The 19,068-nt window shown below is 33.9% G+C and overlaps 1 protein-coding gene across 2 annotated transcripts; it reads left to right on the top strand.

Annotated features, from left to right (window-relative positions):
* Positions 1 to 3,670: 3,670 nt before the first annotated feature.
* On the top strand, positions 3,671 to 13,235 carry LOC129915409 (abl interactor 2). 2 transcript variants are annotated; one of them, XM_055994925.1, is made up of 7 exons: positions 3,671 to 3,894; positions 4,183 to 4,331; positions 4,398 to 4,601; positions 8,252 to 8,835; positions 8,898 to 8,982; positions 9,046 to 9,224; positions 12,967 to 13,235. In XM_055994925.1, exons 2-7 carry the CDS (start codon positions 4,198 to 4,200, stop codon positions 13,128 to 13,130), a joined length of 1,350 nt encoding a protein of 449 aa, XP_055850900.1. In that variant the 5' UTR covers positions 3,671 to 3,894; positions 4,183 to 4,197; the 3' UTR covers positions 13,131 to 13,235. The 2 variants fall into 2 exon arrangements, with proteins under 2 accessions (XP_055850900.1, XP_055850899.1); XM_055994924.1 differs by having other exon boundaries at positions 4,169 to 4,331.
* Positions 13,236 to 19,068: the final 5,833 nt, after the last annotated feature.

Genomic DNA, 19,068 nt, shown 5'->3' with positions numbered 1-19,068 from the left:
AGGAAATAAAACAGTTGAATTAGTGAGTTTTAAATAAAAAATTATGAAAAAATAGTAGGTGTTTTTTATTACCATTGACTTAATATATATGGACTGCTAGAAGCATATTCAGGTTGGTTCCACTTGTTTCTTCGCGATACTAGCGCCCTAAAAAAAAGCGGAGAATAAGTGCAACATTTTTGACGAAGTGCGAAAGGAACAAATATAGAAAAACAGAGAAAGCACTACCTTTTAACGACAGATGTCATTCACTAAAAGTTTCCTCTTTTCGCCGTCTAAGGTTATACCGCTAGTAGAGCTAGAAAGATGTGGAATCATTTTTTTTTCAATTTTTGTATGGAAAAGTCAAACGACTAGCAGTCCATATATAGTAGGTCAATGTTTATTACCACCGAGGTTAATTGGACAAAAAAAACGCATCGCGCCTTAAACTTAAATCTTGGCAGCACTGTATATTGAATGTTCCGAAAACAGCAGACACAACAAAAATTTAGAGTTGTCATATTTTTCGCTTTGGGGTTTTTCTTGAATTTTTCTTGTATGTTTAGCAAAGAGATACAAAAATGTATGCTAGCAAAACTATTTAAATACATTTTGTCATTCCAAACGTCAATTTTCACGTTTGTAAACAAATTCTAAACAATTTATAAAAAAAATTAGTTTGGTAGCACAGATTTAAAACTGTTGAAAAAGTTAAAGCCTAGAGAAATCTTCGGGTTAAACAACTAAGCCCAAGTGCCGGGCTACACGGTGATTTTTCAATCGCCTAACCAGTCAGTTTGTAGGCAAGAGGGGTGAGGATTTTCCTCTTTTTGACGTTTGTTCCTACAAAATGTGAATTGGAACGTGATTGGGCACAACACTGTGTAGCCAGGCCCCAAGAGGCTAAAGTGTTTTTGCATTTAACATGCTTAGCCCCGACTGCGTTTTTTTGTCCAGTTAAGACCGGTTGTAATAAAAAAAACACACCTATTTTGTTTCAAAAAGTAAAGGCTTGGCCACACCGGAGGGTATGCGGTAGCGGTACGGGTAGGGGTAACGATATTTGTATGAAAAAATTTCCACATCTGAACGTTGATATGTCAGTTTGGAATTTTTTTCATACAAGTACCGTTACCTCTACCCGTACCGCTACCGCATACCCTCCGGTGTGGCCAAGCCTTAAAGGTAGCAAAAGAACCCAACTAAAATTTCAGCTTCGGTTAAGGTATTACAAAAGCTACATATCAGCTTCTTTTAAACTTTAGTAAGGTTGTTGGGCATGGAAAAAGGAGAACGTTAAACAAGTTTGACCCTCTATAAGAATCTTAAACGAAGCTTTGAGATTTGACAGATAGCTTCGGAAGAGCTTCCCTACTATCAATTTAGCTTCTATGATGCTTTACAAAAGCATCAATTGCATCTGTAAAGCTTTAAAGAACCAAAATTGTTTGTCGAGTTGTATAGCTATTTAATACATGTCTTATCGAAATTAAAAAAAAAAACAAACTACAAAAACAAAAAAGAATTCTTTTTTGAATGGTTTTAAAGCCATAACTACAATGACCTAAAAAGTGAAAAAGTGAGAAATTTACGAAAGTAAAAATTTTTTATTTCTTTCTAGCGCTATTTGTTTTTGGAAAAACTACAAAAATTGTTTTTTGCATCATTATTTTCAATTTTGTAGTCGGAAAAACTCACAGTACACATAATAAGGTAATATATTCCGAACGTTGTCAAAATTTGTTTGTCAAAAATGGGCACCAATCTGTCAGGTCGGCCTTTAATTTTTATATTTCAATCGCAGTAAACAGGAAATTTGTTTTTGTTTTAATTTATAAAATGTCATTTAAAAATATTATAAATTGAAAAATAACAAATTTTCTTCGTGTTTCATCGCGAAAAATGGTAAATAGTTGTTTAAAAATTAGTGGTGTGCGTGGTTTATCGGTTTTTGTGCGTTTTTCGTCGGTATTTTAAACAATTAAGAATTCGGTAGCTGACATTGGTCGCCAAAGTGTCATGTTTTGACAATCTGGCGACCAATGTCAGTTCGGAATATATTACCTTTTTATGTGTACTGTGGGAAAAACTGCCACCAAATGAGTTTGAAAATTTTCACTTTTTGACTTTTTGAAAAAAGTGGCCGTTGTAGTTATACCTACCTTAAATCATGAATTTTATCTTTTGATCTGATATTATATATAACATTCCATTATAGTTTTTAGTATATCTATTAATAATAATTTTAAAAGTATATAATTTTTTTTACCACACCCAGGATTCGAACTTCGTATCTGCTTGGTGGTAGTCCACCACTCTACCCACTCGGCCATCCTAGTAATGTTCATTAATAAAATCAAAAACTTAATCAGTTCAAAGAGCAAAAAAATGTTTGAGCTTAATTATTCAATGTAAAAACCAAAAAGTGTCCGCCCGACAAACAATTTTGGTTCTATAAAGCTTTACAGGTGCAATTGTTGCTTCTGTAAAGCATTATAGAAGCAAAATTGTTAGTAGGGCGAGCTAGATTATTTATTATCAAAACCAAAAATCAAATACAAAACTTAGTAATTTCTGTAAAGCTTCTATAAATGAATTAAACAGGCCTATCCGAAAAACAAGATTTCTTCGTTTAAGTTTCTTTAACAGTATTTAAACAAGTCCGAACTTCTATAAGCAGTTAAATTCTGAAGCAAGCTCAATACAAGCTGTATAAAAAGTAGAACGCCTGCGAGTTTTTAATTAATAGAAGCTGTTGTGTTAGTTGGGAATTATAACTTCGAAAAGAGTTTGTATGTACCTTTCCTTTAGGGCCAGTTGTACAAATATTTAATCCGTGGATCAGATACTATTATCTTCTGAAATCGGTAGTAAAGCTTAGGTTTAGCACTCGTTAAAGGTTCATAATATGTTTAAATAGCCACATCCATACTTGAACCGAAGTTGACCCGCCGATTTCGGCGGATTAGCTGCGGGTCAACTTCGCTTCAAGCATGGATGTGGCTATTTTTACATTTATGATGGACCTTGAGCCACCCGACAAACAATTTTGGTTCTATAAAGCTTTACAGATGCAATTGTTGCTTCTGTAAAGCATTATAGAAGCAAAATTGTTAGTAGGGCAGTACTATACCTAAGCTTTAATACCAATTTCAGATGATAAAAGTGTTGTTGGTCCGCGGATTAAATATTTGTACAACTAGAGTGTAACCAGGCACATTGTCCTCCTCCATCCATGGTATAAAAAGAGAAGGTATGATTATTAGAAAAAAAAATCTGTATCGAGAACTGTCAAAACTTAAAAATGGCTACTTAAGGTTTTGACAGCTGCCCATTGAAATTTTTGTTGTAAACAAATTTGTCTTTTTAAATTGTTGTTGCTTTTGACTTTGCCAAATTTAAACGTCAAATCCTTATTACCCCATTTTGTAAGATGGCGGCTCTAATGATCATACCTTGTCTTTTTATACCATGTACTACATCGACTCATTTTGACAGCTATTTGAGTGAGTTTATACTAGGTTGGCACTGACAGCTCTGTGAAATACCGAGTCATAACCTCCGCCTTAATTCCGAACGTTAAAACTCACCTCAAATGTATAAGTGTAATCATAACCTAAACACCCCACAAACTGCAATAATTTCCAAAAAATTCCAGCAGTCGAAATTTCTTTTGTGATATATTTTTGATGGCAGCAGAAGAAAAGTGACGTCAAAAATAGCAAAAAAAAAAAGAAAAAAAAAATCGGTGTAAACTCGGAAAATGTCGCCTGTGGCTGAAAATTTACAAAAATAAATTCAATAAAATTAAACCCAATTCGCATTATTATTTCCACACAAAACAAAAGTATTAGAATAATAAAAAGCGTGTAATAAATGTCTGTATTATGAATAGGTATTCATACAACACAGGTAAGTTAAAATAAAAATGAATTGAAAATATTCAACCTTGCTGCAATTTTCTACTAATTTTGGGTGTCGCCCTCGCCGCCCTAATGACCAATAAAATATTTTTATAAATAACCATCAATTTAATATTAATTGTATTCTATTTAACTTTAGTGTGTTTCTCTTGCTCCACTTTTAACTTAACTCTATTTTAATCTATTTTACACCTTACCAAAAATCTGTCTTGTTTCCAAAATTCTATTTTTGAGTGGTTTTTCGTTTTTGTATATTTTTAAAGATTCTTCCTACCAGGATCACCATAGTGTCATGGACAGTGAAAATCTAATGGACGAATTAGCATCATTGACTCGTACCGAAATACCCGATGGCCGTCAAAGCCTGAGGGATAGTTTCACAAATTTAGAAAGAGTCGCTGACTATTGTGAGGATACTTATTATAGGTTTGTTTTTCTTTTAATTGTTTTGTTGTTTTGGGTTTCCTTTAATGATTGATCTTATTATTTAAGAGCTGACAATAAAAAAGCAGCATTAGAAGCAACTAAAAACTATACAACACAATCATTAGCAAGTGTTGCTTATCAAATCAATACGCTGGCGTATAGTTATATGCAATTGCTGGAGCTGCAGGCGACACAGCTCAATGAAATGGAGTCGCAAATGAATCATATCGCTCAAACTGTTATGATTCACAAGGAGAAGGTTGCTAGAAGGTAAATAAATCTTTTTTATCTAATAAACATTTGAATTCTTAATTTTATCTTCAATTAGCGAAATTGTGATTTTCATGTAATTTTAAGGGCAAGCCTATAGTGCCTGATAACAAGGCACCCGTTTTGTGATCACTCTTAATTTAAAGTGTAATTGAGCGTGGTCATCTAAAATGGATGACTATAGGCTAGATTATAACTTTGCTTGTGGATAAAAAATAAGTAAAAACCTATCCACTCCATTAATAGAATACCTACACAAACTAAAACAAATTGCAACTGGTCAGGAAATAAATTTAGTCAGTGGTGGGGTTATTTGAAATTTAAGAAATGTCTTCATTTTCTTGGTCTAAGGGAGAAATGTTTCAACAGATAATAAAAATAAAATAAATGAAAATATTCACCGCTAACTGTTTGATTCATATTCAACTTATATGCTATATTATTATACAGGGTGCGGCAGCATAACTTTTTTATGATTCACAATTTTCTTTATTACAAACATAGGTGTTTTAACCCTTTGTTGCCCGGAGCAATTTTTTTCTCAAAAAAATTAAAAAAACGTTGAAAAAACTTTAAATATTTCTTGAATATTTCGCCAGAAAAAATATATCCATTGCACTAGTAAATATCATTATATTAGTAAACTTCTGAGCTAGGTATTTGCTGATATATTTAATTGGGATAAAAAGTAAAAAAATAAAGTTTAAAAGGTGGTTTCTTATTGTAACCACCGGAAAACAAAGGGTTAAGAAAGAATAACACAATATCAGGCGTTGGTCATGAGCTTGAATCTTATCAGCAGTAAAGGTTAAGTTTGCTTATGTTTAATAGAGTTTTTGCGGGGTTGGTGATGAATGACCAAAACCCATAATCCCAAAGAGAAAATCCCCAAAGCCAAAATCCCCAAGACAAACCTGGGTATAGACAAAATCTCTAGGAAAAAATCTCAACAAAAAAAAATCTCCGAGCGAAAATCCAAAATTTCAGATGCGCAAGTTGTGTATCAAGCAATCAAATCGCGCGCGCGTTTTAAAAGAAGAACCTTTATGATTTTAAAATTGTCGTGTTTAGTTCTGATTTTACTTTGACTTACAGTGTTTTTTTTTTATCATTCTATTACGTTTTTGTTTTTGTTAATTGGAGATTTTTGGGGATTTGGAGAAAATGGGAGAAAAAATTATTTATTGGAGATTATGTCCATTGGATGCCTTTCCCCATGGAGATTTTGTCCATAGGGTCAAAAATTTTCTGGAGATTTTATCCGATTGAGATTTTATTTTTTGGAGATAGTGTAGGTTTCCCGTTTTTGCGACCTCAAACACACTTATTCAAAAAACAAATTCCTTCAAATGAATATTTTTTAAATTAATTTTAACACACATTTTTGGTCACTTTTACTATTGAAATTTTGTTTCTGTAATAAAAAGACACAAACTTTTCTTTACAACAAATTTGTTACATTTTAGAGCTTAATTTTCTCAAAAACAATTCGAAATTTTTGACTTTTTCTATTGATTTTACTTTTGATTTTGATGTTCTCGGCGATTTCTATCATAAAAGTAATCATTGCTAAGTTCCACATAAATACTTTTTAGGAACGTAGAATAATGTTAGTAGAACGTAAGAACTGTTTGATTTAGTTAGGATTTAATTTATTATTTTCCATATGATGCCTTAATTTTCTACAAAGAGTTACAAATTAAAATTTCAAATTCGGTTTGCTTTTCAAATAACATACAAATAGTGATTGAATGTAGCTTTTTACGGGCTTTGGTCCATACAAAAATTTGACTTAAGGCCGTAAAAAGCTATATTAAATTGATTATTTGTTAAATCCAATTAATATAGTGCTTATTTTTCTACTTTCCTGAATTTTGTCAGTAGTATATAGAATTTGTATCATAAAACCTTCTTTTTCAAGTTATAGACAAAAAAGTGTAGGTACACATTTTTTTTGTTACAAAAATGATCATATCTTTATAACTTATCCATTGATTTTTAAGAAAAGTTTATTGTTATCTTAACAGGAATCGGTATAAACATACAAAATTTGAAAATTTGAGGATTCAAAAAATTGTGTATTTTCCTTTGAATAAGAAATTGTTTTTCTGAAAAATTTATTTTAAAAATCAAATTTTTTAATTTCGTTTTTGATTGGACGTCCAGAACAGAATCCACTCAAAATCAAAATTAGGTACCTACATTGTCGGCTCGGAAAAACTTTGAAAAATCATGTCTCGAAAACCTATCCTATACTTTTTTTGATAGGATTGTCGAAATTTTTGGATTAAAATCTATACGAAAAGTCTAACGGCACTTGTTTTGAAATTTTACATTTCCAACGTTGACAATATTTCCTTGCAACTACTCAGTAATTATATTGTGTTTCTTTGTTTGTATTCTTGTATGTACTTTTCTTTAACATTTCGAACATTAATTTTATTAGGGGGTTAATATCACTCTCGTTGCCTTATTCTGTAGTAAATCAAATCAATTTATAATGCCTTGTTGGCACGCATACGCATAAGTTGGTCAGTAATTAAAATGAGGTAATATAATAATGTTATTCAGAAGCAAAGAATTAAAAAAAAACATTGGTGAGGAATTTCAAAATTATTTTCCATGTTTTTTTTTATGTAAAATGGGGTGAAAAAAGGTTTGTGTCAAAACTTTACTTTAGAAGTAAAAAGCTTTTTCAGATACTAGAAATGCATTTTGTGGAATTATTTTAAAAAAAGTGTTACTTTTTCGTCTTTTTTGACTACGCTTTTTAAATATTGTAATTCTATCAAAATAATATGAATTAAAAAAATCAAGAAACATAAATTATAAATATTGCTGCTCTGTTTTTTAGGTCTGAATGGTACAAATGAAGATATATTTGCTTGTACTTTGCCTAATAATTTAATAAATACAAAAATGCTAAGGCAGGTTTGTAGTTTTCCGGTGTATTTCAGGGGCATATTTTTTCTTGTAGTGCTTTCGGGCAATCTTCAGGTCCTTCTGAATAAAAAAAAAGTTTTCCCATGAGGCATTTAATGGCAATCTTTGTTGGACAACTATAAAACAATCTGGTCATTAAAATGAAAACAACTGACAAAAAGTTATAAAACCACATGCTGTTTCCTTATATCGGTTTAACTTAGAAGGTAATCTTAGTCCATCATTCATCTTAGAATGAAAGCACATTTTCTTGTTTGATTAAATAAATGTGAAAATGAAATAGAATACAAACAATTGCACTCAAGACTAACTCAATGCATTCAATGTTTGCATCACAGTATAAAACCAATACAAAGTATGTATGTAAAATGTTAGAAAGTGGGTTTCAAACCTATTAATTCCCTTAGGAATAACAACTCATAGCATTCGTTCAAAATTGGCATGTTACCCACAATATATGTTCTTAAATATGGTAAGTAAATCCATTTTTATATTTTAAAAATCTGGAGAGAAAAATAGGAAAGCAAATTATTGACCGCATTTCCTGCCCCTCGAGCCTTTAGACATTTAAGATTGATAAAAACCTAAACATTGGTTTCTGTCATTTGCTAAAAAAAAAAATGGATTTTTCGACGCCAATTCAGTTTTCAAAACAAAATTTATCAAATTAACTTCAACATCTTTTCTTATCTAATTCTCTTTTGCAGAGAAATTGGTGTACTTACTGCTAACAAAGTTAGTTCTCGCCAATTCAAAATTGTTGCTCCTATCAATCCTGAAAAGCCAATAAAGTATGTTCGCAAGCCAATTGATTACTCAATTCTGGATGAAATTGGTCATGGAATAAATTCCACACAACAACGGCAAAAGCATCGTGGATCGTCTCATGGTTCGATTCAATCATTGGCTACAACTAATTCAGTGTCAGTTGGTCCACCGCCGACCACAAAGCCTCCAACTCCACCACAAATGTCACGTGGTAATACTGGTACTCTGGGAAAATCGGTCAGCAATACTGGAACACTTGGCAAGAGTTCACGTGAATATCGAACTCCGCCGGTTGTTAATCCACCACAAGTCCCATCGCACTATGCCCCCAACTATCCAATTGGACATCCCAAGAGAATCTCCTCCTCTTCGGCTGGCGGTGATCGTGCTCCGGGTTACAGTTCATTGCCAATGCCGCCGAGTCAACAAGTTGCCACGCATGTTAATTTGCCATCAGCTGGTATGATGCAGTCGTTGCCACCACCTCCGCCAACGACTTATGATGATCGTAGCAGTATGCCTCGTAAGTATTTTGTATTAATTGAGATAGTATAAACAATGATGATGATTTAATATGTAAAAAAGCTCCACCATCACCGCTGACTGTTTCACATGAGATCACCGAGCAAAGTCACGTTGGTATGCATACTCTTGGAAGGAATATTAATAGGTATTGTTTTTTGTTGTTATTGTTATGAAGAATTTGTTTTTATATAATTTTTTTAAATTGCAGCTTGAACTTTGCTCGTCCAGGCTCGCAGTCACCACCACTGCCACCTCCACCACCACCAGAAGATGAACATCAAGACTTTGGTAGACCAAGAACTTCTACTACTCATGGACAATTAGCGCCAATTGTCCCAGATGATCAAAATCTGCCTGGTTGGGTTCCCAAAAACTATATTGAAAAAGGTAAATGTTACTTTATATTTTGTGTGTGTCAAATATGTACTTATTGAGTTGTGTTGTCTTTTTCTTCGATTGAAAAATACATTTTGTCTAAGCTTTGTCAGTGCATTGTATATGGATGTACAGTGTACATTGTTGATTGTACATGCCAGACATTGTAGACAAATCAGATTATATTGTAAGGTAGATTGAGCGCTTTTTAGTTCTAAAAATCAGGAGTCGCCTAAGTTGTAAATGAGCTTTACGTAAGCGAATGCAATATCTCACACTGGGACTACCCATTTAAAGAGTCAATTCAAAGCTTTGACTTGAAATCTGACATAGTATGTTAGTAGCAAACTGCAAAGTGGTGACTTAAAATAATCAAGTAAAGAGTATTCGTCTCAGTTCCCCTGTGACGTTAATATTCTATGTAGGTCTCTTAAAGTCAAAAAAGATTTTAAAAAATGACCTGGTTAATACAAATCCAAAACAAATGTGTTTGATATCTAATCCATAGATTTATTAAAATTTTATTTTTGTTAACTTGCGATAACTTTTGATATACATAAATATTCTATGGATCTGTGGACAAATACTTGTAACTTAGTGTTTGTGTTTTAAATATTCAAATTTTTGAATAGGTAGTTTCTAGGTGTAAGCAATAGAAAACAAATTTTTCAAAATACACGGTCCAAATTTGAGCTGAACGACACCTTCCTACAAAACAAAAACGCTTTGTATCAGAACTTTATATAGAAGTGTGAAAGTCTTCGGTGTTAGAACACCGTTTAAAAAGTTTAAGCTTTTATAATTTAAAACTAGTTTTGTTGGTTTTTATGTAGACTATGTAAAGACTACGTAAAGACTAGTTCGAAAAGAATCAATTATTCTGATAAAAATCAATATGTATTGTCCTAAATTTTAATTTCAATGAATTTATTTGTTTGCTGATCGTCATTATTCATAGCTGCAAAACAAAGGAATAGTCGATTTTCGTTCCTCACAAAAGGAAAAAATAAACTTGTTATTTCAAAAAATTAAGGAAAATCGCATGGCCTTGGTGAGATTTCTATCCGTATGTTAAAATTAAAAAAAAAACCAATATTCACTTCAGTGTAGATCATCATCTTTTATGCTAAAGCACAAAGCTTTAAATTTTAAATTTAACAATCGACCACAATAAGGCTTTATATTTTAGTGATTATAATTCATTTCACAAAGCTTAATACTTCTATTTCATAAGCTTTTCGATTGATTGTACATATTTGATGAACATAAATTTATGTATAAAAACAAATTCTTAATCGAGAATATCAACATTATGTTAATCATTATTATTTGCTAATGACTAAAGTTTTCAAATCATTGAATCCATTTCACATTCATATTTCAGTAAATAACCATTTAATGCCCCACTTTCCATTTTATACTCATTCTAAGCCCCTGGTACGTTACTTTAATATAGGCCGTTTCAAATCAAAAGTCCTGACTCAGAGTTTATTTTCTCCCTTCCAATAAAATTGAGAACAAATAAACAAGAAACTCAATTTTATTGGCTCATTGCGACAAATCAACTCAAAAATAACGACAAATCATGCTTGTTTGAATGAAAGAAATGCTAGAGAAAAAAATAATCAAACGAAAAATCTGAATTTGTTTATTAATGATTTCTATGGTGACGACTCCAAAATAATTGAAAAATAAAAATAAGATATTTACTGCCCAATTATACAAATGAAAAGATGTAAATAGAATTTTAAGTTTTGAATTGCTATCCTATAAACTGGACATTTCTGGTCCATCTTCACCTAGTCCTATAATAATATCTTCGGCAAAGTTATCCCAACTGCCTTCAAATGATAAATAATATAAATAATTGTATGTTTTTTTGTATTGCCCGCGGATATGGAGTGATGCAAGCCCGGGAGACTTGCATCAGCTTTCTGAGACTTACCCAGTGAATCTCACAGACGGATCAATTAATTAAAATAGGGATATCAAGAACTGTTCTTCGTTATTTTATCGTAATTTTAGAAAAAGTTCAGCTGCCTCATAAATGCTTCCTTCCAGTAAGCAAATGAGTTTTTTTTTATTTTTGCTCAATTTTCCATGGGACTTTTGATTTGAAACGACCTATAACATAGTACTAACTAACAGTAGAAACGTCGAACTTCTAAAGAAGTCAAAGAAGAAAAGAAAAAAAAATTGACTAAGAATCCTGCTTTTTCTTAGCGGCTATTTTATCTCGATTTGTTTTCGTCCAATTCAAAACTACTGTGCTTTGTACAAGTATAACCGCGCCATGAAAATTCAATTAAGAAGGCTACTTAAACGAATTGGGGCTTCTTAGACTTGTTGCGCACTTGCAACTTTTTCAAAACCAAATAGTTTAATCACCAGTTCCCAACATCTATAATCTTTCTTTCACATTAATTGAAGTAGAAAGTCCGCGCTGTTACATACGATTCTGTGTGATACAAACTAACAAACTAATTTGGCTCAACTGTTTAATTTGTGACAAAGCATTTAACAGCCATATTATTGACTTTTAAACTTGTTTCGAGTCAAAACAAGATCTATAGAGTTTCAATTTTCAAAATCGGTATTATTTACGTCTAAGACATGAATTTTTAAAACATTTTTTGAATAAAACAAGATTTTCATAAAACAGGAAAATTTTTGTGTGTGAATTTTTCATCTAATTGATAAGCGCACACTTTTAATTTTAATATTAAAGCGATATGAATGCAAAAAAACTAGAAAATATGTTGTGAAAAATAAATATTTTTTAACTTCAAGCTCTAAATTTACCATTAGGGACATGAATGGACATAAACTCGTTTGAGATGGTTCTTCAAAAATTTTCTATTGGACTACAATCCGGGAAATGTGTGGGTTACTTCATAAATCTTATGTTTTTTTGGGCTTGAAGTTTTGTTAAATGTTTACCACGCCCCCGAATTGAAAATTTAAAATTGTTCATTTGAATTCATCACACGACTAATCGCTTTGCAAATTTTCAATTTTCAACGATAACTGGAAGTGTTCCATTATTTTTTAAGCTTTAAACATATCTCAAGAACTACTGATGCGGAGTAGCTGAAAGTGATTGCTTCAGACTAGCTCAACAAATTTAACAAATTTGTGAAATTTGGCTCCATTGGTATATGAGATAGAGAAGGGCCTTAGTTGGATCATGTAAATAAACTCGGCTGGGGACCTAACGTGCCCCTGTATATTGAAATTTGAATATTTATGTATGAATAATAAGAACTGATAGAAAAAAGTAGTGTTGTTTTCGGAATCAGCACCTTCCATTGAATCAGAAATGATTAGCAACGGTCTGGGCAATTTTTGTGTGTTGAACATTGTAATTCACGACATGTATAGACTTCTTTTTGTTTTCTTACAACAGCATAAACTGTGTATGTCTTATCGCTTAATCCATCATACGAGTTATAAATGTAACAAATATCCATTGTTTACACCTGCATTGATGAAACATGTACATCATGGTTTTCTATAAAATTTTATAATTTGTAATAAAACATCATGTCCAAGACTAGTAAAATAATTTAAAATCGCTTGACAATGAATGTTGCAACATTTCTTACAAAATGCTTATCAACATTTCATAATTTTTCAACTTCATAATCTTCTGAATGGCTTTGTATGAGGTCATTATCTTTCTTTATAGTTCTCTTACCATATTATCTATAAAACATATTCAAAATTATAATAATATATTAAAATTCTTTTCTAGTTGTGGCTATTTACGATTACTATGCCGACAAAGATGACGAACTCAGCTTCCAAGAGAGTTCTGTTCTATATGTGCTCAAGAAGAATGACGATGGCTGGTGGGAAGGCGTCATGGACGGAGTAACCGGCCTATTTCCAGGAAATTATGTCGAACCTTGTGTTTGAATGCTTCATAACTACACAGCGTTATATGTTTTCCAGTATTCCATATAAATTAAAAAATAGCATTTAGACAATATCAATTTTATACCTTTAAAAAAAAAAACAAAACAAATTCACAAGAAAATACATTTTTTTATAAAAAAAAAAGAAAGTAGTCAAAGGAATTTTTAAAAATAATAAAAAAAAAAAATTAAAAAGCAAATAGAACCAAAACCAATATAAAAGTTAAACAAAAAAAATAAAATTAAAATCCAATACAAAATAATAATTAAGCTCATAATGATATTCAACAAACACAAATTTAATAATTATTAACTTTTAAACTTTTTCAGATGATGATGAAAAGTTACATATTTGCTATTATATGACTCGTTTTATTTAACAAAAAAAAAAAACAAAAAAACATTTTTATTATAGATGTTGTTTTATTATAATTTATATAGGGTAAATGAGGCTTTTTTTTTAAACCACACAAAAACAAATAAAACACACAGTTTTATATTTTTTTTTTCAAAAACACGAATTTCTTCTCTTACAAAATGCGATGCGCTTTTTTTTTTCAAATTGTTCTTTGGCAAATTTTATTAAGAAATTTAATTAAAAAAATAAAGCTTAAGCTAAAAATATTTTTATTTAGCTTCGTTTTTAATATATATGTATTACAAAAAAGAATAAAAATAAAAAATAAATGAATATTATATAATTATTATATCTCTCCTTAGTTAGCAAAATACCATTTCGAATAGCTTTTACTTTATTATTTTGCTATTCCCCATTATAATAAAAATAAAAAAAGTAAAGTAAAGAAAACAAAAAAAAAAAATAATATACAAGATAATTATATGTTTTTACAAATAAACAATAGACACGATGAAAATTTAATAATATATTCAAGAAGTTAAACAATTTACAAGTTGCCTCGTAAGGTTTACAATTTTTTTAGACAAATACAATAAATAAAAATCAATTAAATGCAGAGATAAATTATGGTGTGTTTTTATAATTCTTGAAGTTCTTTGTTTTTTAATTTAGTTCATTTATTGGTATTACCATCTTCAAAATGTTGCTTTTTAACAATTAAAGAAATGAAAACTGTTCTTATAGATGTTTATAAAAACTACCTCCGTTGACGTGAGGTTTGTTGAGTAGAAAAATATTTTTTTTTCAGGCCCTTGGTTTCAGATTTCCAGAATTTAATCGAATCGAATTCCGAGAAAGTTATTGAGGAATAGGTGGACAGGGTTTGGCAAACATTTTTTTGAAATTCAGGAAGGGACTTAGAAAGCGTTGTGTCGCATCGTGTCGCGTTGTGTCGCATTGTGTCGCGTTGTGTCGCGTTGTGTCGCATTGTGTCGCGTTGTGTCGCGTTGTGCCGCGTTGTGTCGCATTGTGTCGCGTTGTGTTTCAGGACGGGACTTAGAAAGATTTTGGCTGTTATCGGGTTTTGTCGTGTGTGTCGCATTGTGTCGCGTTGTGTTTCAGGACGGGACTTAGAAAGATTTTGGCATGTTATCGGGTTTTGTAAAAATGGTTCTGGTTTGGATGAAATTATGTGCCTCAACTGAAATAGTATTTTTCAAACTGGCACTGATAAATAAAAAACTTACAAATAGATTAAATGTAAACACTTGCAATTTCTTGATATTAGCGTTGTGTCGCGTTGTGTCGCGTTGTGTCGCGTTGTGACGCGTTGTGTCGCGTTGTGTCGCGTTGTGTCGCGTAGTGTCGCGTTGTGTCGCGTTGTGTCGCGTTGTGTCGCGTTGTGTCGCGTTGTGTCGCATTGTGTCGCGTTGTGTCGCGTTGTGTCGCATTGTGTCGCGTTCTGTTTCAGGACGGGACTTAGAAAGATTTTGGAATGTTATCGGCTTTTGTAAAAATGGTTCTGGTTTGGATGAAATTATGTGCCTCAACTGAAATAGTATTTTTCAAACTGGCACTGATAAATAAAAAACTTACAAATAGATTAAATGTAAACACTTGCAATTTCTTGATATTAGCGTTGTGTCGCGTTGCGTCGCGTTGTGACGCGTTGTGTCGCGTTGTGTCGCGTTGTGTCGCGTTGCGTCGCGTTGTGACGCGTTGTGTCGCGTTGTGTCGCGTTGTGTCGCGTTGTGTCGCGTTGTGTGGCGTTGTGTCGCGTAGTGTCGCGTTGTGTCGCGTTGTGTCGCATTGTGTCGCGTTGTGTCGCGTTGTGTCGCATTGTGTCGCATTGTGTCGCGTTGTGCAGCGTTGTGTCGCGTTGTGTCGCATTGTGTCGCGTTGTGTCGCGTTGTGTCGCGTTGTGTCGCGTTGTGTCGCATTGTGTCGCGTTGTGTCGCGTTGTGTCGCGTTGTGTCGCATTGTGTCGCGTTGTGACGCGTTGTGTCGCGTTGTGCAGCGTTGTGTCGAGTTGTGTCGCATTGTGTCGAGTTGTGTCGCATTGTGTCGCGTTGTGTCGCGTTGTGTCGCGTTGTGTCGCATTGTGTCGCATTGTGTCGCATTGTGTCGCGTTGTGTCGCGTTGTGTCGCATTGTGTCGCATTGTGTCGCGTTGTGCAGCGTTGTGTAGCGTTGTGTCGCATTGTGTCGCGTTGTGTCGCGTTGTGTCGCGTTGTGTCGCGTTGTGTCGCGTTGTGTCGCGTTGTGTCGCATTGTGTCGCGTTGTGACGCGTTGTGTCGCGTTGTGTCGCGTTGTGTCGCGTAGTGTCGCGTTGTGTCGCGTTGTGTCGCGTTGTGTCGCGTTGTGTCGCGTTGTGTCGCGTTGTGTCGCGTTGTGTCGCGTTGTGTCGCATTGTGTCGCGTTATGTCGCGTTGTGTCGCGTTGTGTCGCGTTGTGTCGCATTGTGTCGCATTGTGTCGCGTTGTGTTTCAGGACGGGACTTAGAAAGATTTTGGAATGTTATCGGGTTTTTTAAAAATGGTTCTGGTTTGGTTGAAATTATGTGCCTCAACTGAAATAGTATTTTTCAAACTGGCACTGATAAATAAAAAACTTACAAATAGATTAAATGTAAACACTAGCAATTTCTTGATATTAGCGTTGTGTCGCGTTGTGTCGCGTTGTGTCGCGTTGTGACGCATTGTGTCGCGTTGTGTCGCGTTGTGTCGCGTAGTGTCGCGTTGTGTCGCGTTGTGTCGCGTTGTGTCGCATTGTGTCGCATTGTGTCGCGTTGTGTCGCATTGTGTCGCGTTGTGTCGCATTGTGTCGCGTTATGTCGCATTGTGTCGCGTTGTGTCGCATTGTGTCGCGTTGTGTCGCGTTGTGTCGCATTGTGTCGCATTGTGTCGCGTTGTGTTTCAGGACGGGACTTAGAAAGATTTTGGCATGTTATCGGGTTTTGTAAAAATGGTTCTGGTTTGGATGAAATTATGTGCCTCAACTGAAATAGTATTTTTCAAACTGGCACTGATAAATAAAAAACTTACAAATAGAATAAATGTAAACACTTGCAATTTCTTGATATTAGCGTTGTGTCACGTTGTGTCGCATTGTGTCGGGTTGTGTCGCATTGTGTCGCGTTGTGTCCCATTGTGTCGCGTTGTGTCGCGTTGTGTCGCATTGTGTCGCGTTGTGTCGCGTTGTGTCGCGTTGTGTCGCGTAGTGTCGCGTTGTGTCGCGTTGTGTCGCGTTGTGTCGCATTGTGTCGCGTTATGTCGCATTGTGTCGCGTTGTGTCGCGTTGTGTCGCATTGTGTCGCGTTGTGTTTCAGGACGGGACTTAGAAAGATTTTGGAATGTTATCGGGTTTTGTAAAAATGGTTCTGGTTTGGATGAAATTATGTGCCTCAACTGAAATAGTATTTTTCAAACTGGCACTGATAAATAAAAAACTTACAAATAGATTAAATGTAAACACTTGCAATTTCTTGATATTAGCGTTGTGTCGCGTTGTGTCGCGTTGTGTCGCGTTGTGTCGCGTTGTGACGCGTTGTGTCGCGTTGAGTCGCGTAGTGTCGCGTTGTGTCGCGTTGTGTCGCGTTGTGTCGCATTGTGTCGCATTGTGTGGCGTTGTGTCGCATTGTGTCGCGTTATGTCGCATTGTGTCGCGTTGTGTCGCGTTGTGTCGCATTGTGTCGCATTGTGTCGCGTTGTGTCGCGTTGTGTCGCGTTGTGTCGCATTGTGTCGCTTTGTGTTTCAGGACGGGACTTAGAAAGATTTTGGAATGTTATCGGGTTTTGTAAAAATGGTTCTGGTTTGGTTGAAATTATGTGCCTCAACTGAAATAGTATTTTTCAAACTGGCACTGATAAATAAAAAACTTACAAATAGATTAAATGTAAACACTTGCAATTTCTTGATATTAGTGTTGTGTCGCGTTGTGTCGCGTTGTGACGCATTGTGTCGCGCTGTGTCGCGTTGTGTCGCATTGTTTAAATTTTTTAAATAATTTCATTTTGAGGTGCCCCAAGCCCTCTGAATGCTTAAAAAGGCGACTTTTTGACCTTTGAAAATCTAGAACTCTTAAATTCGATGTTCATACTTTTCGTAAGACTTCTTTCTAAAAAATATATTAAAAAATCAAGTAATTTATTTTTTTCAAGTTTCACACTCAGTGAAACATGAATTTAAAAAAAAAAAATAAGTTGAACTTTATTTTTCCCCATTTAAATTAAATAACCGTCAACTTCCTTATTTATGTTTAACCGTTACAGATTATTCTCATAAGTTAGAAAAATGTTCATTTTGTCAAAATACTTTTTTCGACCATTGTAGCTTTGCCAAATAAACCCAGTTTGAAGTACTTCGATAAACTGATTTATCAGCTAAAAAATATGTTGAGGATAAATATAAAATTTTTAGTGAACTGCCCCGCAATTTTTCTCGATGTAAACTCAATTCGAAGTCTTGAACGAATGAAATAAATATTTAAACAAAAGTCTGATTTTCTATATTTATTTTAATTAACAACTATAAAACCATTTTCATCATTGTAATCATCTTCTTCTATTTCATTTTTATCCTTTGTTATAACTTTTTTGTATTTATTTAAAAGTTCTTCTGTTGCAACAATCGCTTGTTGCATTGTTGAATTTGTCATGTTACCAAGTTTGTCAAAGAATTTGAACTCATTTGGAATGGTTGAATAAGGGAGCAGGTTCGCAAGGATGTTGGTTGCTTCGGAATCGTTTGGCATCTGTGTAAGTTGGCTGTAAACCATAACCACAGGCAAGGTCTTGGATTCGTTTAGTTTTGTCATTATGTCGTACATTGCTGTGCTCGACTTGTTCCCAAATTTCTCAAATGGACTGGTGGTATTAGCAAGCAGGGATTCAAAGATGTCGGACTCGTTCTTTTTGTTGTACAAATACGTTTGAATGTATGACGTTGAATCTTCAGACATTTCCGACATTTTGCTACCAATCATTTCCCTAAGTAAATTTTTGGTTTCGTTGAGTTTGGTCATCATGTCGTACATTGCTGTGCTGGACTTGTTCCCAAATTTCTCAAATGGGCTGGTGTAATTGGCAAGCAGGGATTCAAAGATGTCGGACTCGTTCTTTTTGTTGTACAAATACGTTTGAATGTATGACGTTGAATCTTCAGACATTTCCGACATTTTGCTACCAATCATTTCCCTAAGTAAATTTTTGGTTTCGTTGAGTTTGGTCATCATATCGTACATTGCTGTGCTGGACTTGTTCCCGAATTTCTCAAATGGACTGGTGTAATTGGCAAGCAGGGATTCCATGATGTCGGACTCGTTCTTTTTGTTGTACAAATACGTTTCAATGTATGACGTTGAATCTTCAGACATTTCCGACATTTTGTTGCCAATCATTTCCATGAGTGAATTTTTGGTTTCGTTGAGTTTGGTCATCATGTCGTACATTGCTGTGCTGGACTTGTTCCCAAATTTCTCAAATGGGCTGGTGTAATTGGCAAGCAGGGATTCAAAGATGTCGGACTCGTTCTTTTTGTTGTACAAATACGTTTGAATGTATGACGTTGAATCTTCAGACAT

This window comes from Episyrphus balteatus, chromosome 3 (genome assembly GCF_945859705.1).
Source record: "Episyrphus balteatus chromosome 3, idEpiBalt1.1, whole genome shotgun sequence".
Classification (NCBI taxonomy): Eukaryota; Metazoa; Arthropoda; class Insecta; order Diptera; family Syrphidae; genus Episyrphus; species Episyrphus balteatus.
The sequence above is the reverse complement of the archived record's forward strand: the minus strand, read 5'-3'. Positions and strand labels throughout refer to the sequence as shown.

Coding starts and splice junctions, on each gene's coding strand:
- LOC129915409 (XM_055994924.1), top strand. CDS start 3,870: ATGAATAGGTATTCATACAACACAG. Junction 4,602..8,251: donor AAGGAGAAGGTTGCTAGAAG/GTAAATAAATCT, acceptor TCTCTTTTGCAG/AGAAATTGGTGTACTTACTG. Junction 8,836..8,897: donor TGATCGTAGCAGTATGCCTC/GTAAGTATTTTG, acceptor TATGTAAAAAAG/CTCCACCATCACCGCTGACT.